Below are 25,097 nucleotides of genomic sequence, written 5' to 3' on the forward strand. Positions count from 1 at the left end.
ACCACACCCATTCATTAATCCATCTGTCCGTTCATTCAGCTATATGCAAAGCGGGCCTATTCTTAAGGATAAGAAGTATGCAAAGGCAAGGCTTAGGATGCAAAACAGGACTAGCACAGCTCCTGCTGCTAACAGACCCGGAGTCTACTGGAGAAGGTTAGACCTCCAAACAATACTTACAGGTATGGGTGAGGTCCAAAATCCTGATCTGGGAAACCAAAGAAGGCAACACCTGACTCTAACAGGAAATGAAAGACAAGTTGAAGGGGCTTATAGGGAAAGTGAGATTTGAAGTAAATTTTAAGGGAGGGACTGGTTATTTCCGGATGAAGGAAAGGAGGATGGATGTAGTCCCAGCCAAAGAAACATGTATATAAAGGCGAGACTGCTGACAGCAGTGCCATTAACCAAGGTAAAGAAGAGGAGGTACAGCATTGGGATGGATAGAATGAATTCTGCTTTAGGTCATGTATGCCGTATCTGTGGTGGATTTAGGACTCCGATGAGATTTGGGGTTAGAAATAGAAATTCGTGAGTCAGGGGCTCCTCTGGGTGGCTCAGTCAGTTAAGTATCTGCCTTTGGCTCAGGTCATGATCCCAGGGTCCTGGGATTGAGCCCTGTGTCGTGTGTTGGGTCAGGCTCCCTGCCCGGCGGAGAGTCTGCTTTTCCCTCTCCCTCTGCCCCTGTTCCTGTACTCTCTCTCCTTCTCTCGCTCACTCTCTCTCTCTGAAATAAACGAATAAAATATATATAAAAAAAGAAATTTATGAGTCAGTGTCTACAGTTCATAGCTAAAGCCAGGTGAGTTAATGAAATCACCTAAGAATGTGCAGAGTGAGAAGAAAAGAGAGCACGTGACTAAATCCTAGGAACAGCAACATTTAAGGATATGACCAAAGTAAAGGAACATAAGGGAGTCTGAAAAAGAGGATAGAAGGAAGACAAAATAGAAGTGTGTGGTAGACACTAGGCACCATTTCACAGAAACCATCTTGCTCATTTTTGCATCCCTAGTACCCGACATTCATTCAGATTATCCAGTTTATCTTAGAAATGAGAAGTAAAGCCAAAAATTGTTCTTTGTCTAGGTTTAGATTTATTTCTCTTTACCCTTCTTAGGACTCATCACGCTGCCTGCATCTGGATTCGTGTCTTTCTTCAAGTCTAGAAAATCCTTAACTATTACATTTAAAGCTATTATTTCTCGTACATTCTTTCCTTCTGGAATGCCCGTTAGACGTACATGGAAGTTCTCCATTGGCTCTGTTGTGGATCTGCCTGTGCCTTTAAAACGATGTTTGTTATACGTTAGGCAGCACATCCGGGTATTTTCTGTAAAAGAAGGCTTTCCAGTCTACCAGCGAGTAGAGGTGTAACAATCGCCATAAACTTGGCTGTTTATGTCTGTCCCCCAGATCTGGGCCATGCTTCAGAACGGAAGCTCATTTGCATATTAGACGCCAACTAGACATTCCAAACATCCGATACCCAACACATCTGAAACCTCGCAGCTTGGGTCTCAAGCTTGCTATTTTGCCGACGTACTACATCTCAGTTAATATCGTTCCCATCCACCCAGTCTTTCAAATGAGAGCCTAACTTTGCTTTGAGTCCTCTGTCTCCTTCACCACCGATGCATCTACTCCTCTCAATTTCCATGCTTATTCTGTACTATAAGCTGCTATCATTTTCCATTGCCTTAGTCAGCCTCCTACTTGACTCTCTATTCTCTATGCTCTTCCTACCCATTTACCCAGAGCTTCTGGAATCGTCTTTCTGAGACTTGAAACTGGATATGTTACTTCCCTGCATGGAAAACTTAGCTAACTTTCTGCTATTACAGAATCGAGTTCAAGCTCTTTACGTGGCAATAAAGACCCTAAAAAATTTGCTTTCACTACCCACCTTGCCCCATCTTGTTTCCTGTCCTTGTTACTGTGTATATATGCTCTGTTCCCCCTGTTCTCCCAGGGGAAGTAATGTGCTCCCATGACTTTGTTCAAGCTCTTCTCCTTCCCTAGAATATCCTTTGCCTTCCTTTACATGTTGAAAGTCTAGTACTCATTGGTTAATTAGGCTTGGACTCCACAGCCAGAATTCATCTCTCTCATCTCACGTGAACCTGGATATATAAAGTTCATCACAATATGCCTTGCATTTGTACACTTAGTTGAACACTTTGATGGAGCAGCAAGATCCTTGAGAACAGGAAATATCCCTTATATTCACCTCTATCCTATCTAGCAAAACACTGGGAGATTAATACACAGGGCTTGAATTGAGGTGTTATAACACAATATTACAAAAAGAACTCTGAAGTTTTTAGGGATCCATGTCTACTAATTACAAACAACTCTGAAAGGTCTAGAGAAAGAGAAGAAAGTATATATAGGCACACTTTGCATATATACATATATGTGTCATATATATTCTGAAATACCAGGTTTCTGGGAAAAGTATTTGGCCAGTTAAAAGAAAGTCTAAGCACTTGAAAAACACTAGTGCCAACTTTCAATCCCCCCATCTCCAGCCCCCATGAAGCCCTCTCAGCATGACTTTGCAGAAGTGATGGGGGACAGCAGTGACCTTATCCACTCTCCCCATCAGTACTCTAGACAAAGCAGGGCAATGGGGAGCCATGACGGGTCCTAGTAAGCAGAAGCCTGGGGACGCACTCTCAGAGCTATTGAATGGCAAGACTAATTCAATACTGGGGCGCCTGGGTGGCTCAGTCGTTCAGCGTCTGCCTTCGGCTCAGGTCATGATCCCAGGGTCCTGGGATCGAGCCCCGCATCGGGCTCCCTGCTCCGCGGGAAGCCTGCTTCCCCCTCTCCCACTCCCCCTGCTGTGTTCCCTCTCTCGCTGTGTCTCTCTCTGTCAAATGAATAAAATCTTAAAAAAAAAAAAGACTAATTCAATACTGAAGTAAGAAAAGAATGAAATACATGAAATACAAAATATATGAAATAAAAAAGTATTAACAAACTACAGCCTTTCTTAGGATCATATGAAACCAGAATTCATTACTATTCTCCAACACATATCATTACTGACTAAGGTCAAATGAGTGAGCAAGTGGTGGTTTTTATTATTTGCTTCTTGTGTAATGGGCAAGAAATTTTTTTAAATTTAAATTCAATTTAGTTAACATATAGTGTATTTTTAGTTTCAGGGATAGAATTTAGTGATTCATCAGCTGCATATAACAGCCAGTGTTCATTACAACACATGCCCTCCTTGATGCCCATCACCCAGTTACCCCATCCCCCCACCCACCTCCCCTCGAGCAACCCTCAGTTTGTCTCTAGAGTTAAGAGTCTTTTATGGTTTGGGGCACCTGGGCGGCTCAGTCATTGAGCGTCTGCCTTCGGCTCAGGTCGTGGTCCCGGGATCCTGGGATCGAGCCCCGCGTCGGGCTCCCTGCTCCGTGGGAGGCCTGCTTCTCCCTCTCCCACTCCCCCTGCTTGTGTTCCCTCTCTCGCTGTGTCTCTCTCTGTCAAATAAATAAATAAAATCTAAAAAAAAAAGTCTTTTATGGTTTGCCTCCTTCTCTGTTTTTATTTTATTTTTCCTTCCCTTTAATGGGCAAGAAGTTTAAAATTATTCCAAGAGAAATCCACCTTTAAAGAATGTTTAAAAATAACATTTATTTTCTTTAAGATTTTATTTATTTATTTATTTATTTATTTATTTACTTATTTATTTGACAGAGAGAAAGAGAGAGAGGGAACACAAGCAGGGGGAGTGGGAGAGGGAGAAGCAGGCCTCCCGCGAAGCAGGGAGCCCGATGCGGAGCTCGATCCCAGAACCCTGGGATCAGGACTTGAGCCAAAGGCAGACGTTTAACCCACTGAGCCACCCAGATGCCCACAAACTTCTCTTTTTAATAAATTTTCTTTTTTAAGAAAAATCATTTTTTCCTATTTATTGTATTGTTTGGTAACTTAAGAGGTAATTTTTCAGTTGGGAGACTTGAAAAACTTCCCCTGGAGATTTTTTTTTTTTCGTGTTTAGATCAAATAAATTCTCAGTTTAATATCCTGTTAGAGCTTTGTAGATATTGTTTCTTCCCTTTAGGTTTATCAGATGACAAATGCCTGATACAAGCCTTATGCCACACAAAGATCGCTATGTGATGTCCGTGCATCCAAAAGATGTTGAGATGTTACAACTTGAAGAAAGCAATGGACCTCTCACCTTTCAGGTTAGCTGGCAGTGATAGGAAAGTTAAAGAAGATATAAAAACAAGAATGGACCTGGTTAAAGAAAAGATGATGAGCAGAAAAAAAGAAAAAAGCAAATCTTTCCATGTAAAGCAAATTCTTGTTAAATCATTGAAGGGATGCATGGAAAGCTGAGGGCTTCTCTGGTACAGACTTTAAGATAACACAAAAAGGAGCCTCTGGATTAAATCAAATCTCCTGATGGCTTTTTGGTAGCGACTAGGAAATGTACAATTGAATCACGTGATTCAAGAGCAATGAGACGGTACTTTTACAAAGATGACTGAGATCTGATGTGTTATCAGAAAAAAACAGGATAGCTGCGGAAGGTCACGGGCCCAACTGGTCCCAAGACTCTTCTGGGAATTACTGGCAAGTAGACATTCTCTTTCCATAGGTAGTTGAAAGTGGTAGGATATACGGGTATCCCTTGATTTTGGAAGGTTTGCATTCGGCCCCTTCACTTTTATTGAAAGACCTACATTAACACCTGTTTCAAAAGAAATCTGAAGAGGATTTTTCACTTTTACGATAAAAGGTGAAAGCTAAAATAGCATTCAGAGTTTGTTTTGCAATAAGTTTTGATAGATGTGATAGAAGCCGCTCTCCCCCAGCAGTGAGAACAGCCCTGCTGAGCGCCTGCCCAGAGAACTAGGCTTAGCATCTCAGTAAGCAAGCCTCCGTAGCTTTGAACTGTGTCTGTGAGCATCTCCGCTTTATCTCCGTTTAAAATGTGCATCCATCAGCAAGATATGTACAAAGGTATCAGAAAAGCCTAAGAGAGGCTACTTTGTTTTTTGTTTTTTAAAAGATTTTATTTATTTATTTGAGAGAGAGAAATAGCAAGAGAGAGCACAAGCGGCGGGGGGATGGGGTGGGGGGGACGGTGTGATGGGGAGCGGGGGAGGGAGAAGCAGACTCCCTGCTGAGCAGGGAGCCCCATGGGGGACTGGATTCCAGGACCCCTGGATCATGACCTGAGCCGAAGGCAGATGCTTAACTGACTGAGCCACCCAGGTGCCCCAAGGCTACTTTGGGGGTCTAGGAATGCTCAAAAATTTTTCTGCATGGATGAATGGTAATGGCTTCTTCCCTTGATGGCGTTCCAGCTTACCAAAGGTTTCAAAGGAACACTCTACTTTCAGATATCAGGGGAAACCTGTATGTGAAATTGTGCCTCCCTATGGAGAAAGTATACATGACGATGAAGATAACAATAGAGGAAAGCAGAGCTGAGAAACGGAGAGAGACTGAGTCCTCATTTTAACTTGGGAGCCAGCCACACCTGGAGATTTTTCATTTTCGTGAGTCAGTAAATTCCCTTTTGGCCTTAAACCAATGGGAGTTACGGTTTCTGGCACTTCACTTGAAATAATTCTAATTAAAAAAAATTTTCAGAAGCAGAATTGTATTATCAGATTGCTTTCCCCAGAAGCTGTATCAAATCCTTCACCACCATCAGGAGGGTTCGAGTGTTTCTTCCATTGCATTTCAGCATTAAATGTTGTTACTTTGAGGCTGTCTATTTTAATTTTAAGTTTTGTGTTTATGTAACTACTAGTGAAAGAAAACTTTTTTTTAAAGATTTTATTTATTTATTCATGAGAGACAGAGAGAGGGGCAGCGGGAGAAGCAGGCTCCCCAAGGAGCAGGGAACCCGATGCGGGACTCGATCCCAGGACCCTGGGATCATGACCTGAGCCAAAGGCAGACGCTTAACCATCTGAGCCAGCCAGGCACCCAAATAAAATGTTTTCTATCCAATAAATAGCACATACTTTTTCTATTGTAAATTGTGTCTTTTGCCTGTTTTCTCTGTCAACCTATGGGCTGAAGATTGATTAAAGTGATTTACCCTTTGACACTTGTGGAATTTCTTTTTCCTCTGGATATGATACTTTAAAAAATAGCATATTTTTCTGGTTATAAAATACTATTATGGCAGAAATTCAGGAACACAGTAAAAATTTTTTTAAAAAAGGAGAAAAAACTAAAAATCACTTTTTAAAAAAGATTTATTTATTTAAGGGGTCACTGGGTGGCTCAGTCGGTTAAGTGCCTGCCTTCGGCTCAGGTCATGATCCCAGGGTCCTGGGATTGAGCCTCGCATCCAGCTCCCTGCTTAAAGAGGAGTCTGCTTCTCCCTCTCCCTCTCCTCTCTCTCTCTCAAATAAATAAATATTTAAAAGTAAAAAATACAAAGATTTATTTGAGAGAGAGAGAGAAAACGCGCACATGCACAAGAGCAGGGGGAGGGCAGAGAGAGAGAGAGAATCGCAAGCAGACTCCCCACTGAGCACAGAGCCCAGTTGGGAGGTGGGGCCTGGATCTCAGGACCCTGAGATCATGACCTGAGCCAAAACTAAGAGTCGGATACTTAACTGACAAAGTCACCCAGGCACCCCTAAAAATCACTTTTAATACTGCCACACAGATATTCTACACGTTGGATAAATTCCCTCTAAATTTATATATATTTATATATTTACTAGAATATAAATGTGTATTTATATACATATATAAAATGTATATTTTATATACATATATATAAATATAAATATGTGTGTGTATGTGTGTGTATTTATACCTTTTTAACTTGTTTTATCACTTAGGACTTTATCACAGGAATTTCTCCCTTATTATTCCTCTAAATAGGTCTTGGGACTCTTTTTGGAACCTGAGAAAATCATGGACTCTTCAGGGAAAAAAACTGTACATATTCAGAAAAGTTGATACCTCATTTCAGGAGGTTCTCAGATTCACCAATGGAGTCCGGATTAACTACCCTGATTATAAACATGATACTTAGCATCTGCATAGCAGTCTCCTGTGTTAGTGCATTCATTTATTTAACCGTACCACATCAGGCTTAGGAGAGCAGACTTTGGGATCCAAAAGTGTGGATTCCAATCCTGGCTCTCTCCCTGCTAGGAAATGACTTGCAAATTTCTAACCCCCTTAAGCCTATTGTAAGAGTTAAAGGAGATGGTCCATGTAAAGGCTTAGAAGGTTCTCTGTGTATAGTAAACACTCAATGTAGCTCTCACTTAAAAAAAAAAAAATGTTCTTGGGGCACCTGGGTGGTTCAGTCGTTAAGCGTTAAGCGTCTGCCTTTGGCTCAGGTCATGGTCCCAGGGTCCTGGGATCCAGCCCCGCATCGGGCTCCCTGCTCAGCGGGAAGCCTGCTTCTCCCTCTCCCTCCACCTCCCACTCCCCCTGCTTGTACTCTCTCTCTGTCAAATAAATACATAAAATCTTTTTCAAAAATGTTCTTATTGTTTCTCTATATATTTTTAAAGATTTTACTTATTTATTTATTTGAGAGAGAGAGAGAGAGAGCAAGGAGCCTGATGCGGGGCTCGATCCCAGGACCCTGAAACCATGACCTGAGCTGAAGGCAGGCGCTTAACCGAATGAGCCACCCAGGCAACCTACAGTTAACCCTTTATTTTTTTTATTTTTTTTAAAGATTTTATTTATTTATTTGAGAGAGAGAGAATGAGAGACAGAGAGCATGAGAGGGAAGAGGGCCAGAGGGAGAAGCAGACACCCCGCTGAGCAGGGAGCCCGATGCGGGACTTGATCCCGGGACTCCAGGATCATGACCTGAGCCGAAGGCAGTCGCTTAACCAACTGAGCCACCCAGGGGCCCTATAGTTAACCCTTTAATCTATGTGGAATTATTTTTGGTGTATGGTGTGCAACAAGGTTCTAAACTTATTCTCACTTCCCCCCAACCCCCCCACAACATATTATCCGAGTGCTATGTTGTTGCCTCTCCCCTCTATGTATTCTCTCTCCTCTGGGTGGGCCACACCCTCCTTGGTGGCAGCAAGAGTAAAAGGAAGGTAATTGAGGAGGCTAAGTGACCCATGCCAGTACCACACCTGGATTATGAGCTCTGTTTTCTACTCCTGGGGTTTTCTCCTAAACAGTGAAGGAGGTCAGAAGGAAGAGGGGAGGCAGGAACATCTGCTTTCTTTACATTGACAATAACCACATCAGCCAGGAGATGACAGGTCTTCAGGCCCCAAGAAGCCCCCCAAACTGCAGGTTTACTGTGAGTTTGCTGATTTACAAAACAGGTCTATCCCTTTCTGCTTTTTGCTCTTTGCCCATTATATAAATCACCTTCCCAATCCCTCCCCAAACCAAGAGAGGAGCTAGTTGGATGAGTTGGTCTGCCTCTCATTACTGCTTATTGAATTTGATTGTGGATTTTAATATCATTAACACGAGGAGGGGGCAAACAGGGGCGGTGCCTGCAGAGTGAGGCTTCAGCTCACCCTCTGCCATTTGTGTTCTTGGCTTATCTCATCCTGTGGTTTGAAGAATGTAAAGGCTCAGCAGGCACTTCTTATCTTGTTTATTTCTCCCTGTCTCCCCGGGATATACCTCTCTAATGACAGTGTTTGGGTAGTATGTTTCACTGTATAGCTGAGTATCTTTGTTTTGCTTACATAAGCCTAAATGAAAACTTAGATTATCACATCCCACTTCCTTCAAATCTAAATAGACGTCACTGCATGGTTTTCTTGGGTTTATGGCTTTGGGGAAGTATGAAGGCACATTATTTTCCTAAATGCTTGCCACAGCTCTGCCCCCATGGAATTTATGGTCCAATGGAGAAAAAAATAATAAATTATTTGTGATTATGAATGCAATATGCAGTGAATTTAATCTTATTTTTCATATTCTGTCATTTTCATGAGATTTGGGGAGGAGAAAAGATAAACACAGGAGCTCAGTCCACCACTGGGAAATGGAAGTCACGCATTCTCCTCTAGTGTCAGAAAAGGGGGGGAAGGACAAGTCCCCAGGAGGAAGAATTCACTCTAGGGTCTTGGCTCCTCTCAAACTAACCCTGAGCTAAGACTTCTGCCTAGAAAATCCTCCTGTTGGCTTTCACAACTCAACGGCTATGGCTTCAACACAGCTAGATGCCTTCTCAAATGGCTCCACCTCCTTGGTATGCAGAGAGGTCTCTCTCCTTTGTAGATGCTTCTGGTGACTGACTGAAAGTTGTTGAGTCCACAGTGCCGTGAACTCTGAATTTGATTTGTTTGGGGATAAACCTGTCTGAAGCAGGGAATCCCACCACTTTATTTCTTTTCGGTCCTTTAATCCTAATGCCGGGGCTTTACTCATAACACTTCATAAATTTATGGCCACTGAGAAACATCCTCTCCCCATCTGCCAATAATTTCCAAAACACATTTTTCACGGAGCCTTTTCTTAGCAGAGCTCTTCACTGTCCTCTCTAACGACGTATCACGGTGCACATTCATCCAGGTACTGCTGTGGGTTTGGCTGATGCGGCTGAGATTTCCCTGAGCCTCCGATTCCTCATGTGGAAGAACTGAGTTAACAGCATCTCTCAAGGCTCCGCTGTGAGAATCAAATGGAATAATGCACACGCACCTGCCAAACCCACCGGTATTACTACTTTCTACTTTAAGTCTGAACATATCTTATTTAAAAACTGTTAGCAAATTATTTATTTTACTTAAAAACTTAAAAGAAAAGAATTAAAAAAAACCTGTTAATAAAGCCAGATACTGTGTCTTGCTACCAGAGAACCGCTCATATTAAGTCAGGGACCCCCTCTCCATGCTCAGGGTTGCAGGCTATTTGAACAGTGTATGTACTTTTTGTGCGTGCTTAGATAAGCTCGCTCGCTCTCCCCCCCCCCCCCCCCCCCCCCCCCCCCGTCTGGGTCTCCAGATTTCATTATGAAAGAGGCAGAGCCCATCAGAGAATTTGATCGGCAGCCAGGCACGGTTTTTCTTCTTCTTGTCCTTTGTCAGGTCTTTGTTCCGCCCCTGGCTACACTCTCACAGAACCACTTACTGGTGATTAAAAGAAGGGACCCGCGGCGGGGCGGGGCCTGCCGGGCGCGGGGGCACAGCGATTGCCTTCACCCTGGGGGGCTGCGCTCTAAGTGCCGCCTGCCGAGGACCCCAGCCCCACCCCCCACGCCGCACCCGACGCCGCGGAGACGTCAGCGCCGCGCAGCCCGGGCTGCGGACCGAGCTTCGTCTGCTGCTGCGGACCGACGGGCGGGCGGACGGCGGTGGCGACCGCGGGACCGGGGGAGAGGAGCGCGGGGCCCGGGAACCGCAGACCCGCAGCCTCCCGCCCCAGCGCCATGGACGGCCCCGACAACGCGACGCTGCTCTTCGCCCCGTCCTCGCTGCAGCCGGACAACTACACGCTGTCGCCCAATGCCAGCAGCCTGCGCCCCGGCTCGGACCTGCCCGTCGCCCTGAACTCCAGCGCCGGGCCCGGCCCCGGGCTCAGTCTCGCGCCCAGTCCCGGCGTCGGTTTCAGCCCCGGCCCCACGCCCACCCCGGAGCCGACGGCGGGCGGCTCGGCGGGCGGCGCGGCCAGCCTGGGCCCGTCCCTGTTCCCCCACCCCTGGGCGCACCCCCAGACCCCGTTCTGGGACACACCGCTGAACCACGGGCTGAACGTGTTCGTGGGCGCCGCCCTGTGCATCACCATGCTGGGCCTGGGCTGCACGGTGGACGTGAACCACTTCGGGGAGCACGTCCGCCGGCCCGTGGGCGCGCTGCTGGCCGCGCTCTGCCAGTTCGGCTTGCTGCCGCTGCTGGCCTTCCTGCTGGCCCTGGCCTTCTCGCTGAACGAGGTGGCCGCCGTGGCCGTGCTCCTGTGTGGCTGCTGTCCCGGCGGGAATCTCTCCAACCTCATGTCCCTGCTGGTGGACGGCGACATGAACCTCAGGTACGGAGCTGTCTGGTCCTTGGGCATCTCTCGTACCCCAAGCAGCCGCGCTGAGCGGCGGGTTCGAGACGCAGCAAAGAGGAAGGAGAGGCGGTTGGAGAGAGCGCAGGAAGAGGTGACGCCCGGGCTTTAGAAGTCAAGGCAGATGTGAGGAAGTAGTGTTGTAGGGGGAAAGACCTAGACGGGGACAGAGCTGCTCTGACGGCCCTCCGACCATCTTCCCTGAGGGCTGGGCTGTCAGCAGAGGTCTCCGGCCTCTGGCAGACAAAGAGAACTGGGAAGCCTGAAGCTAGGTCTCGCCGGAAATGCAAAAGCAAAATAGGGCTCTTGGCCCCAATAAAGAAACTGATCTCATATAGAGGACGATATAATTGAGTTCAGTTCAACAAGTCGTGTTCAGCAGCTTTGCTATGTCTAACAGGGTGCTTTGGAGGACTAAATAAAAAAGAAGGAAAGATGTTCTTTGCCCTCAGAATCATCCAGACAGACTGTAGCCAGCTCAATAGGCTTTATAAAACCGGGGCAACAGTTCTCAGATTCCCCCCACCCCCAATCTGGGGTTCCTGTTTCAGTTGGGCTTAGAGCTGCCGATCTCTTGGCAGTTCCCTGGATGAAGTGGGTTCTCCCCACACTTCACGCTCCAGACTTGCGGTCTCTTTCTCCTCTACCCATTGTTCAAGAGAGAGGTTACCCAGTGTGCAAAGGAGATTCTTGGCACAGAGCCCATTCTGAATTCTGTTCATTCCCTTTTCTGCAGCATCATCATGACCATCTCCTCTACACTTCTGGCCCTAATCTTGATGCCCCTGTGCCTGTGGATCTATAGCCGGGCTTGGATCAACACCCCCCTGGTGCAATTACTACCGCTGGGGGCAGTGACCCTGACTCTCTGCAGCACTCTCATCCCTATTGGCTTGGGGGTCTTCATTCGGTACAAATACAACCGGGTGGCGGACTACATTGTGAAGGTAAGGTCACTCTTCCTTTTTATGTACTTTGTGTATTTGGAGAGTCCTTGGTCTCTGACCCCTGGCTGAAATGCTAAGAAGTTCGGGAAAGAGGGATAAGGAAGAAAACTTGGCAGCCCTTGCATGGATAAACTTTAAAAAAAAAAGTTTGTGCTACAAAGATAACTTCTATCTTTTGGCATTCCAAAAACTCATAGCTTTAATTAAGACAAAGCTTAATTAAAAACAGCATAAGAGAACTACTAGTATTCACAGGAGGAAATATATCACAGGGGAAAGAGATATCAGTGCCATTAATTGGCAGCATATTTTCCACTAACAAATCATGCATTATTAAGAATCAAACAGATGAAATAAAATTATATGAATTGCATTTGTCCAGTATTTTAGAAATGTATTACTATCTTTTTAAAAAGTGGAACTCGGGGCACCTGGGTGGCTCAGATGGTTAAGCGTCTGCCTTCGGCTCGGGTCATGATCCCAGGGTCCTGGGATCGAGTCCCGCATCGGGCTCCCTGCTAGGCGGGGAGCTTGGTTCTCCCTCTGCCTCTGCCTCTCTCTCTCTCTCTGACTCTCATGAATAAATAAATAAAACATTAAAAAAAAAGTGGAACTCTAATTCTGAGGAACTCTGTAGACGTTTCCTTTAAGATGTTTTATTAATTTTCTAAAAATAAGTTGACACTAATATGACCAAAAGTAATTTAAAAAGCACATTGAGGCAATAGAATACACAATAGAATACACAAAGTATTGACTTTAAAGCACAAAATAAGATTGGGCCCTGGATAAATAATGCAGAGTATATAACCATTAGTAAATCTGTGTGTTTTTCCTTCCCCTTGCAGTACTGCATCTAAAGCTAGTGAAAGGATGAGAATTCCTGTTACTTTGTGTACTATTTCCAGTATTGCTTTATTAAAAAAACAAACAAACTGGTGCTTTTTGAGAAGTAGAGATTTTGTAAAGGTAGACTGGGGAAAAAATTAAATATTTGTCAACTAAGCTTTCTTTGAAAACTCAAAAATAGTAAATAAGAGTAAACCATGAGTAGGACTCCCATTTTAGTTACTCAGAATACATAAGTAATTACTGTTAATGCACAGGCACATTCATTTGGACAAGTGAAAAGAGTTTCTCCAATGTTTCAATTATGTAGATTTAAGAAGACATAATCTTTTGTGTTTTACTTAAATTAATTAAATAAGTTAATTTTAAATAAATAATAGAATCTAAAATCTGATTATTCAGAGAAGCTGTTATTAATATGAAAAATAAAGGGTTCTTTTATACACATATATCCAGTCTTGAGTAAAAAAATTGTGCTCTATAATAAACATATATTGGGGCGCCTGGGTGGCTCAGTCGTTAAGCGTCTGCCTTCGGCTCAGGTCATGATCCCAGGGTCCTGGGATCGAGCCCCGTGTGGGGCTCCCTGCTCAGTGGGAGGCCTGCTTCTCCCTCTCCCTCTCCCCCTGCTTGTGTTCCCTCTCTCGCTGTGTCTCTCTCTGTCAGATCAATAAATCTGTAAAATATATATATATAATAAACATATATTCTGAATGTAATAAATTTATATATACATGTAAATATACATATATTTTCCATATTACATATATAATATACCTACAAATAATCTTGAAATGCATTAAGAACACATTAAGCTTAATCATGAAGCTAATACTATTAAGCTAATACTATAAAACCTAGGAATTCTAGGGGCGCCTGGGTGGCTCAGTCTTTAAGCGTCTGCCTTCGGCTCAGGTCATGGTCCTAGGGTCGAGCCCCGCATCGGGCTCCCTGCTCAACGGGGAATCTGCTTGTCCCTCTCCCTCTCCCCCTGCCTGTGTTCCTTCCCTCGCTGTGTCTCTCTCTGTCAAATACATAAAATCTTAAAAAAACAAACAAACAAACCTAGGAATTCTAAGAGAAAGTCAATCAAATAAGCTATTCCCATGCTAAAAACAGATAAATATATTTAAGTAATAGACAATTCGATAAGATTGGCTCACTTTGTTTTTTTTAATTTTTTTTAAAGATTTTATTTATTTATTTGAGAAAGAGAATGAGAGAGAGAGAGCAGGAGAGGGGGGAAGGTCAGAGGGAGAAGCAGACTCCCCGCCGAGCAGGGAGCCCGATGCGGAACTCGATCCCGGGACTCGGGGATCATGACCTGAGCCCAAGGCAGTCGCTTAACCGACTGAGCCACCCAGGCGCCCAGATTGGCTCACTTTGAATTTAAGGTGAACCTATTCCTCCTCCTAACTCATAGAGTATGCTATATAACACTTTTACACTTTTGCAAACACTTTAAAATGATTCTTTAATGTCAGTGCTTACCCAAATGATTTAAAATAGTTCAAAAGAAACTTTGGAGCCAATATTTTTACAGTGAGGAATCAGATTTCCCGTCAAAGCTTTTGATGTGGACACACATCTTGATATAAGAAAACCTCAGGGGCATCTGGCTGGCTCAGTCAGTAGAGCGTGCAACTCTTAATTTCTGGGTCATGAGTTCGAGCCCCACGTTGGGTGTAGAGTACTTAAAAAAAGTTTTGATTTATCATAGTTTGGTTTCTGCCCGTTGTACCTTTGTAGCATGAGTACTTTATATAATAATTTCAGCACCCTCTAGCATAGACTTTTTGTCCAGCCCAGATAAATTTTAAATAATTTTTAAAAGAGTATGAAGTATGTGCCAATGCCACAGACTCCAAAGGGGTTTCCACCAGATATCCAGCAAACCGGAAGCAACACTTAAACTGTTCTTCTGGATCTCTGGTTTCCTTCACAGACACCTCCCACCCACCACCCCCATTAAACAAAAACAAAAACAAAAACAAAAACTAGCTAACTACGAATCTGAAGGAGAACCAGGAGAGGAAGTTTTAGGTTTCCACCTTACTATTTTCACAGCTTGTCTTACGTGAATGAGTGAGAGGTACCAGTCAGACATCAAGACGATGCAACGTCTTGTACAGAGTCAGTTGTACTATATTTAAAATCCATCTGTTATATGTAAGGATTTTTAACATCATTGGAGATTTACAGATGGGAGTTTTCTCATGAAGAGAGAAAAAGGGGATGTTCAGAATTACAAAGAATTCCTCACGTCCTCTGTTTACATTTTTCACTTACATAATCTGGGTTGGTAATTGTTTCAATATTGCTATCAGTTCTCTGAAATACAAAGTATTTTGAAGTTTGAAAATAGCACATATAAGTCTCATAAATTTTAATAGCTTTTTATATCACGTGTAATATACTTCTCAGAACTAATTTCTTATGGAAAACACGGGGTCCCGTTCAGAGAAGGTAATGTTCATTTGCCCACTCTGTTCATCAGACCAGACCTGGTGTGTTGAGCTCAATTCTAACTGCTGTTTTTAAGAGGTACACGCACAAATTAAACACATGTTCAGAACTATCAGGACTCCCACCACAGAGTTACATGAAAGTCTGGAGACATCTGCCTGAAGAAGAGTAGCCTTCCCCTCCTGGTTTTTGTTTGTTTGTTTGTTTTGTTTTGTTTTAGAAGCGAAGAAGAGGGGGTGGGCAGAGAGAGAGGGAGAACCCCAAAGCAGGCGCCATGCTCATTAAGGAGCCCATTGCCCGGGCTTGATCCGTGAGATCATGACCTGAGCTGAAATCAAGAGTCGATGTTCAACCGACTGAGCCACCAGGTGCCCCTCCCCTCCTGGTTTTTACTTTTTATCTATTTTTTTTAAAGATTTTATTTATTTATTTGAGAGAGAGCAAGAGAGGGAATGACGAGCAGGGGGAGGGGCAGAGGGAGAAGCAGGCCTCCCCCCTGACCTAGGAGCCCAATGCAGGACTTGATCCCAGGACCCTGGGATCATGACCTGAGCCAAAGGCAGATACCTAACCGACTGAGCCACCCACGTGCCCTTCTGCTCCTGTTTTTTAGACAGGAGTCAAATTAATTAATTAGACAAACAAACAAACAAACAAACAAGAGTCTGGTCTATGCTGCTCCTGAGCATCTATCCAAGATAATGGCTAGTTGTTAGGGAAGGCAGATTGTCACTCATCGTAAGGACAGGCCTCCAAACATTTAGAACTGTCCAACAAGGACCCAGACTCATCCTGAAGGTGGATCTATCCATCCTCAGAAGTACTGTGTCAAAGACTGCTTGTGGCAAAGATCTCCGTTGTGTGGGAGGTGAGCCTAGATGTGTCTCTTCTTCCAAGAGCCTAGGATTCGCTTGCCTGAATTCCATATCAACTATCCTATTTTTGATGGTTTGTGTGTTCATTTTCTATTACTAGGTTTCCCTGTGGTCTCTGCTAGTGACGCTGGTGGTCCTTTTCATAATGACTGGCACTATGTTAGGACCTGAACTGCTGTCGAGTATTCCTGCAAGTGTTTATATGATAGCAATTTTTATGCCTCTGGCAGGCTATGCCTCAGGCTACGGCTTGGCTACTCTCTTCCATCTTCCACCCAACTGCAAGAGGACTGTATGCCTGGAAACGGGCAGTCAGAATGTGCAGCTCTGTACTGCCATTCTGAAACTGGCCTTCCCACCACAATTCATAGGAAGTATGTACATGTTTCCCTTGCTTTATGCCCTTTTCCAGTCTGCAGAAGCAGCGATTTTGGTCTTAATATATAAAGTGTATGGAAGCGAAATATTGCACAAGCGAGATCCTCTAGATGAAGATGAAGACACAGATATTTCTTATAAGAAACTAAAAGAAGAGGAAATGGCAGACACTTCCTATGGCACAGTGAAAGCTGATAATTTAATTATGATGGAAACCACTCAGACTTCTCTCTGAACGTGAAGATACAGAGGCGCTTCTATCTTGCTGAAATATTATTACTTCATCGTTATGGTCTGTGGTAGTGAATATGGTTTACATAAAGGAGAACAAATGGTTCACATCATCATATGTGTCACGATTATGATCTTCCCATTGTAAGGTTGCATTGGTGTATTAACCAAGCGTTTTCCCAAATTACAAATCAATGTCATAATATAGCTTGCACCTGGGACTGCTAGGGTAAAGCCTGAACATGTTAGCTGTGCTCTTTGGTTTTTACCATTACCAATTTCTATGTTTCAAATATGTAAACTCTTAGAAAACAGGGTCTTGGAAATGTAGAATTTTGGTGCACTATCTTATATGAGTAAAAACAAGCTTTTTTTTGTAAAGCATAATTTGAAAGCAATTTGTAAAGCATAATTGAGTTTAATGTAATTGTAAAAAAACCAAGTGCTTGCTCAACTTAGAACACCAGACAGTGTTGAATTTTGAGCTGTATTAAAAAAAAAAAATCCCAAACCAGGTCAACTAAGCAATGAAATACAGTATTTTATTGTCAAACCTGTATCAAATCAACACAAAAGTACATTAATGTATATCTGATACCGATTAATAATGGACAGCTAACATTTTTCCAGGGAACAAGGCATTTTCTTCTCAGTTGGGGACTGATTTGGTTTCTGCATTTATGTCGACACATCGCAAATCAATTACCTTTTGGAGGGATAATTTGGTTAGGAAAATTTTAGTACTCTCCACCCCAATAGACATCAATACCTCGTGGCACTCGCTTGAGGTGGGGGGTGGAGGGGAGGGGAGGACGTGCTGCGGGGGGAGAAGACAATTAGCCTAGATACGGATGCCTTAGAGTGCTTTCCCTATGGGGTTCCCGAAAGGGGGCAAGGGGTGGACTTTTCAGAGCAGTTCCGAGACAATGAAACTACGATCTGAGATCATAGGTAACAGACCCAAAGCAGTTCCCCCCAACCTGTGCATTTTTGCTCACTAGCCAGACAGAGGCGCCCAGCTTCGCCTCAGCTTCCCGGGCAGCGCAGACACACCTGGAAGCCTCGAGGCCCGGGACCACCTGGCTCGGCTAATCCCGGTGATTGCGCTCTTTTGTCGGTATCCTCTTCACCTCCGGCGAGCTCACTCACCAATCAGTTCTTGCATCACAAAGAAAGCAGTCTTTCCCCATCACCGAAGGGTATTTGTGGCGACCTCCGGGTGTGGAAAATTTCCCCACAGAGGTCAGGGACAGGCCGCCTAGGCGGGGACTCCGGGACCCGAGCCGGGGACGGGCAGGGTGCGGGGGGCCGCGCAGCGCGGGGAGCGGCGGCGGAGGCGGGGGGGTCGGCGGCCGGCTGCCTCCGCAGGGCTGCCTATTTAGGGCAGGGCGGCTTCGGGAGCGGCCCGGGCTGCGCTTATGGCTGCCCTGGCGGATGAGGTGCTGGACGGTTACATGTACCCGGCGTGCGTCCCCTACTCGTACCCGTACCCCTACCCGCCGGCCGCCAAGAGCAAGGGCGCGGCGGGCGGGGGCGGCTGGCGGCACCGGGGTGGGGGCTACGCCCCCGCGTCGTCCTCCTCGTCGTCCTCCTCTGCCGGGGCGGCCGCGTCCTCTTTCCCGGGCTGCGGGCAGCTGACGGCCGCCGAGTACTTTGACAGCTACCAGCGGGCGCAGCTCATGGCCTTCCTGTCGCAGGTGAGCCCGGGCCTGGGCCCGCGGCCCCGCAGGGCCAGCAGCCGGGACGTGGCGGTGCAGGTGAACCCGCGCCGCGACGCCTCGGTTCAGTGCTCGCTGGGGCGGCGCACGCTGCTGCGCAGGGCCTGCGACTCCGGTCCCCTGGCCGGCCCTGGCCTCGAGGGTGCGGGCGGCGGCGGGGGCTCGGCGTCCCCGCAGCCGGCGCGCCGGGGCGCGGAGCAGGGCAGCCCCCCGAGCGGCGCCCCGCGGCCCGTGCGCTTCCCGCGCACCGTCGCCGTGTACTCGCCCGTGGCCTCCCGCCGCCTCACCACCTTCCTGGAAGGGGCCGATGGCGCGGAGGGAGAGCGGAAGCCGGCGCCTCCGAGGCCCCGGGGCCCCGAGGAGGGAGAGGGGTCGGCGAAGAAGGCGCCCCAACGGCCGCGGCCCGCAGAGGAGGAAGGGGACGAAGACGAGGCCCAGGCCGCGGTGCGGACGAGCTGGGAGCCGCCGGTCGCCGGGCCCGGGTTGCCGCCGCGGGAGACCGGGGCAGGTGAGGCGGCCCGGCGGCGCGCGCCCAGGAGTCCGGAGCAGCCCCCGCCGGCGGGGCGGGCCCAGGACGCCGCCGGCGAGAGGTCGTCGCCCCGGAGCCCCGAGCAGGCCAAGGAGCGGCCGCGCTTCCAGGTGAGGCCCAGGCGGCCACGGGCACTGACGGGCGTGGGGGAGCCGCGGGCGCGTGGTCTCCTCCCGGCCCTCGCCCCTCGCCCCTCGCCCCGTGGCTGCGCGCCACCGGTGGAGGCGCCGGCTTCCTTAGAGGCGGGCCACGGCTGGGCGCCTTTTCGCAGCCGCTGACAGCGGCAGGGGATCGGCCTTTCCCCACCGCAGAATTGAACGAGTGCATTCTGATTGTTGGCGGCGATTGTAAAACGGGCCCCACAGGTTGGCGACGGAGACGCCTTGGTAACCCTCCTATTCCGAGCGCATTTACTGTTTAAAAAACAACTCTGACCGTGGACGCGGAGTCGGGTGTTGAGTCCTCGTTTGGACGATCTAGGAGGGGTACTCAGCAGAACATGCTAAGGGGAACTTGGTGGCAGGAGAGTCGTTTCCTGAGGATCGCACTCACCTATCTGAGTTCAGTGTGGCAAAAAGCCCTAAGCGTCAATTACTGGGGTCCTGGTCAGCTCTCTCCTGATTCTTGCCCGAACTTCCCAAGCTCCTCCTGGAAGCTAGAGCTCTTGACGTGCCTCCCTTGGGATCTTTTCTTGCTCCTAGAAAGTACCCTTATTCGGAACCTCAGCGTTGCTAAAGCACCCGGGCCATTGTGTGTTGCTGCCTGAGCGGGGCGGGCGTGGTGGCCAGCTCACACCGGCTGACTCTAAAGGGCCGGGGTGCGCGGAGGGCAGTGGTGGCGCGGGGAAGTGGGTAAGGCCGAGGTAGGTAGTAAGAGCACTGGAGGCCTCCTTTACCCCCCCCTCCCCCCACAGTCAGCCCAGGGCTGTTGGGAGCAGGGGAGGAGAGGCGGAGGGAGTCAGGTTGGACAGAGCTGTGTGTCACTTAAACCGTATGTAATCTTGCCTCCTAACTTTCCTGGACCGATGTTTGCTCACCTATGAAATTGCTCTAGAGTTGGCAGGAACTTTGGAGAGCACTTAAAGGCCTAACTCCAAACACCTGTTTCTCACTGGGAGGGGGAGAGGAGAAGCTCAAGAATAAGACAGTACTACTTTAGTTCATGTTAAATATGAATTCTGGTTCATGCGCAATTTAGATTCCTAGCACTGTTGGAAATTGAAGAACCAAGTGGATCTGGAACATGAACTTTTTTAGGCTCCTGCTTGCTGTGTGCTTGATTAAACCATTAGGTCACCTGATTACTACATTATAGAGACTAATGGGCAAACCTTGAGCCCACTTTCCTCCATGATCTGGAATGAGGTTGCCAATTATAAGTAGCAAATCGGTCCTTCCCAGCTTGTGAAATGAAGGCTAATTCAAATATCCTGTGAGTTAAACCCTGGTGTCTTTCTCTTCAGTTCTTAGAGCAGAAGTATGGCTACTATCACTGCAAGGACTGCAACATCCGATGGGAAAGTGCCTACGTGTGGTGTGTGCAGGGCACCAACAAGGTAAGAAATGCCGCGGACTTGGCGTCTTTTTGACATTAGTGTCGAGAGGCTTTTGCTTCACGTTTCCCCTCTCTCCTCACAGGTTTACTTCAAGCAGTTTTGCAGAACTTGTCAGAAGTCTTATAACCCTTACCGAGTGGAGGATATCACCTGTCAAGTAAATCAAATACATTTTGTGTCTGAACCGGGTAGCTGGGAGAGGGTTTTGGGGGAGCTTCTTGAATGTATCCTGAGAGAGACTAGGTTCCCAGTGACCCTAGGTTTTGACTGCTTTTCAGTGGGGATTGTGGAAATGATATTCAACTGGGAAACTGGGCCTTGGGGGTCTTGTTTCCTTCTGTCCTTTCAAGTCTTGGTTATGCTAACCTCTTTAGACGCTGTCCCTTCTCCCGCAACATGGAAGAGTGTTTGCCTTACCTGGTACTCAGCCTAATGTGGGAAAGCAAGTCAAAACCTAGAATACCTTTCTACTGTCATGAGGCTGCCTGTTCTGCCCAAATGCTTTGTTTGAAGCCCATGCCCCAGTGAGGATACTTAGTATAAAATGGAGTTTGAAAGTTTCAGTCTTGCCTGAGTGCTCGCGAAGGGCGGATGATTTGTTTTAGAGTAAATTTAAGCTGCCCAGCTTTATGGGGCTAATGAGTGACATTACTGGTTTACTTTTAACTAAGCACTGCACTGTGGGAAGCGGGTTAGATAATCTAAGGAAAGAGGTGGCTAAACATTTTTTTAGAGAGCGAAATGGTCTGTAGGTCTTATTAAAGATTTTGAGAGCGAGTGAGCGAGAGCAAGCACAGGCCAGCTGGAGAGGCAGAGGGAGCCCGACGCGGGGCTTGCTCCCAGACTCGGATCATGACCGTTAGCACACGGTAGCGGAGCCTGATGTGTCAGTCGACACAGCCTAATCCATGTACGTCCCTCAAGTTGGACGTTGGATGCCTTACACTCTAGGGTAGGAAGAGAGGCCCCAAGTATGGAAAACGGTTTAGACTCCCTTAGATGAGGGCAGAGTAGGGTTAGGCCCTGAAGTAGGATGCTTCAAACACCCTGCTCCTGGCACAGGGGTTGCTGCTTTGCTTTTGGTGTCAGCTTCAGGTCATTTGCAGCAGGTGTGTTTGGGGAGGCAAGGTCAGCCCTCGCTGCTAGGCTGGATCCACAGCTTGCGCCTAGCAGCCTCACCCCTTGGCTTTCCTTGTCCGACTCCTCTCCCCGGCTGGTTTCTTCTCCACCCTCCAAGTGCAGAAAGAGATTTCCTTCTACCTGTGTTTCAAGAGAAACTTCCCAAGTCTGAACTGAATCTTCTGCAACATGAGAGCATGACTGGTTGGTTGAGCACCCTCCATTCCGATCCCGTCCTTGCTGGAAGGGGTGCAGATGGGACGAGATCAGCACAGGGCCTTGCGTGGCGTGCATTCGCCAAGTATTTGAATGGACTCGAAAAATAACTCAAGTTTGAGGAAGTCCCCACAGGCTTATCTTCTGTATGTGCTTCTCACTTTGGTTTTTCAGAGTTGTAAACAGACTAGATGCTCCTGCACTGTAAAACTCCGCCACGTTGACCCTAAAAGGCCCCATCGTCAAGATTTGTGTGGGAGATGCAAAGGCAAACGCCTGTCCTGTGACAGCACTTTCAGCTTCAAATATATCATTTAAATGAATGTAAAAAACAATGGTCCTACTTGAACGTGAGCTAATGGAGCAGACAAGTTAGCTTTTTTCCTGCTCTATTCTGCCTCCCCCTTCTCAAAATACTTCATGAAAGGCTGTATTTTTGACAGCCTTCAAATAAAAGTGTTGCAAAAACAATCGATAAATTGCATAAGATGTTTGTTTGTTTTGTTTTGAAGCTTAGGAGAGCTGCTCTTCTAACAGTCTGCATCTGTCCCTTTGTTAGAGGGCCTCACAAGTATGAGGTTTACTGCTCCCGTGTGGCTGTGGGGCTGAAGCTTCTAAGCAAGATAGTGATTGAATGAAAAGCCACCTAGCCATTAAAATAACATTCTTCTGGGTGACGTGGAGGCGGAGCCCAGCCTTGACAGACTAAGAGAGTTAGGGTTCTGCCTCTGGGTTGCTCCCGAGCGGCTGGCTGGCTAGCTAGCTAGCTGCGGCTGGGGGCTATGCACTACATAGTTTCACAGAGGGTGCAGGTGGGGACTGGAACAGGGTGGCTAAGGGCAGTTTCTTTAAGCTGTTACCACTTGAAGTCCAGTGGATCGAGTTAACTTAAATAGGCCTCCTAAACGTACTCAGGGATTTCAAGTTGGTTAACAGACGGTGTTCGGCTGGGTTTTTGTCTTGCAGTCTGTGACTGCAAACTAGCACAGGAATTCTATCTGTGCCTGCTAGCTTCCGATGTGATTCCCGAGAAGACACTAAGGACCTGCTCCTGGCACTCTCCTGGTGGGGGATGGCATGTTGGCTAGGGCCTCGGGGTTTTAGTATCAGAGTTGAGGGTTATTGGTTTAATGGTTACAGAAACCACGTAACTGGAACCAGGTGCTAATTATGCCTCCGTCCAATTTTCTAATCCTCTCATTTGAGTTAACCCTTACGACCTTAGAAGGTAGTATAGAGAGATGTTTGTTAACCTCTTGGGTGCATGGGTGTAGACAAATGTAAAAAACCTAGAATGAATTTGAGGTCTCTAGAACCCTTAGAGCAATGGGAAGTCCCCTCTGCATCCACATGAACCAGGGAAGGTGCTTGTAAAAACAGACTGGGGCCCCTGTCCCTTCAGAATCACGGTCTGGGGGTGAAGCACTTTAGCAAGCACCCTGGGTGTTGCTTATGGAATGGAGGTGTGGAAACTGCCTGAGTCAGCCTTGTACTTCAGAAGAACACAGATGTGGCCTCTGCCCTTCTGGAGCTTCCAGTGTAGCGGGTAGATGGCCATTATTTTCTGCATTAAAAAAAGGTAACATGGAGTTTGTCACATAATATGAAAGAGCTACTTAGGTGCCTATAATCAGTGGGGGATCAGATTTAGGGAGGCCAGGGAAGGCTTGCCTGAAAAATGACACTTGGACTGACCTGAAGTTTGGGTGAATTGAATTAGGTGAAGGAGAAACTTTTCAGACCAAGGTAGCCTGTGCAAAGGCCCAGTGGTAGAGCAAACCAGAAGGAAACCAAAGTAGTCGGATACTTTGGAGTGGATGGGCATGATGGCAAGTGACACTGGTAGGCCTAGACTGGGAGGACCTTTTAGACCTTGCTCAGGACTGACTGGTCTTTGTCATCTGAATTCACTGAAAGGTTTTAAAGCTGTGGTAGGACACAGACTTATCTTCAAAAAGAAATAATCACAGTGGATGTCTATAAACAAGGAGACTTGCAAAGACCAGGTAAAATGGTGGTAGGACCAAAGAGATGACAACTCTAGGTGTGGGGGAAGGTGATGTTCTAACACGTGTTCCTACGGATTTGGTTGAAGGTAGGGACAGGGAAGGACACTTATTTGACTCATGGCATGCAAGTGCACTCAGTAAACACTTGAGGGAACAATAGAAATATACCTGTTTGGGAGTCCTAAGTCTACTAATACGGTAATTAAATCATTCTTTAAACTTAGGAAAAGTAATGGCAAGCTCTTAATATAGAGCAGCTAACCTAATTTACAGTTGAGGAAAGCAAGGATCAAAGTAGGTTTTACTTAGTGTGCACTGGACAAAGTGGCACAAAAACATCTTTGTTATAAAAGTTGTGCTAACATTTTAGCAGTTAGCACTGTCAAACTGTGTACAAAGGAAATGTATGTGTTTACGTGTGTGTGTGTGTGTGTGTGTGTGTATTTAACGAGAGACATTGACTAGAAGGAAATACCCCAGAATACTGTTATCTCTGGTTTCCAGTGATTCTAGTTTTCTTTACATTTCCTACATTTGCTAAGATGACAGGGGATTACTTGGGAAAAAAATTTTAAAATGCCATCAAGTACAATTACATTGATTCTAATATCTTCTTTCTTTTCATTTAGATTATGCTGGTGTGGTGTGTGAGCAGTTCTCTTGGACCTAAATGAGGAAAACTTACTCTGGCTTTGGTGAGTTTGTTCCAAGAGAATGTTTACTTCCTAAATTTATGGTAGACTGTGGGTTGTACCACACCCTCTATATCACTGAAAGTAGAAAATAGTTTCTAAATTGTTTAAAAAAAAAAAAGCTTTTGGCTTCCTATTTTAGAAGGAGAATGAAAAAACTTCCACATCTCTTCTCTTGGTGTTATTTTACAAGCTAGTATTACTATTTAAAAAGATCAGCTTAGTGGGCAAGAGAAAAAGGTATGAGCACGAATGGCTCTGTTTGGAACTACACAGGGTATTTAATAAATTAAGCATCTGGTATATTTTGTTAAATGCAAACTCTGGATTCAGAGGAGCAAACCAGTGTAGGTTTTAGGAAAACTCAATTGCAAAAGGACAATCCTACTTACTTTATATTTCCATTTTTGCTTTCTGTAGGTGTATTTATCTTATTTATTAACTTAGCTACATAAACATGAAAAGGAAATTTCAACTATTCAAAGGTTTGGTTTGGGTAATTAATTAGTCAACCTAATCTGTTC

At 46.3% G+C, this 25,097-nt stretch overlaps 2 protein-coding genes across 2 annotated transcripts; both read left to right on the forward strand.

Moving 5' to 3' along the window:
* Nucleotides 1-10,311: 10,311 nt before the first annotated feature.
* SLC10A4 (solute carrier family 10 member 4) lies at nucleotides 10,312-18,030 on the forward strand. The gene is made up of 3 exons (XM_027599284.2): nucleotides 10,312-10,968; nucleotides 11,726-11,936; nucleotides 16,227-18,030. Exons 1-3 carry the CDS (start codon nucleotides 10,373-10,375, stop codon nucleotides 16,737-16,739), a joined length of 1,320 nt encoding a protein of 439 aa, XP_027455085.1. The 5' UTR covers nucleotides 10,312-10,372; the 3' UTR covers nucleotides 16,740-18,030.
* Nucleotides 18,031-18,120: 90 nt separating this feature from the next.
* On the forward strand, nucleotides 18,121-22,338 carry ZAR1 (zygote arrest 1). Its single transcript, XM_027599286.2, has 4 exons — nucleotides 18,121-19,092; nucleotides 20,445-20,537; nucleotides 20,620-20,694; nucleotides 22,047-22,338. Exons 1-4 carry the CDS (start codon nucleotides 18,154-18,156, stop codon nucleotides 22,188-22,190), a joined length of 1,251 nt encoding a protein of 416 aa, XP_027455087.2. The 5' UTR covers nucleotides 18,121-18,153; the 3' UTR covers nucleotides 22,191-22,338.
* The last annotated feature ends 2,759 nt before the right edge of the window (nucleotides 22,339-25,097 follow it).

This window comes from Zalophus californianus, chromosome 2 (genome assembly GCF_009762305.2).
Source record: "Zalophus californianus isolate mZalCal1 chromosome 2, mZalCal1.pri.v2, whole genome shotgun sequence".
In the NCBI taxonomy this organism is placed as follows: Eukaryota; Metazoa; Chordata; class Mammalia; order Carnivora; family Otariidae; genus Zalophus; species Zalophus californianus.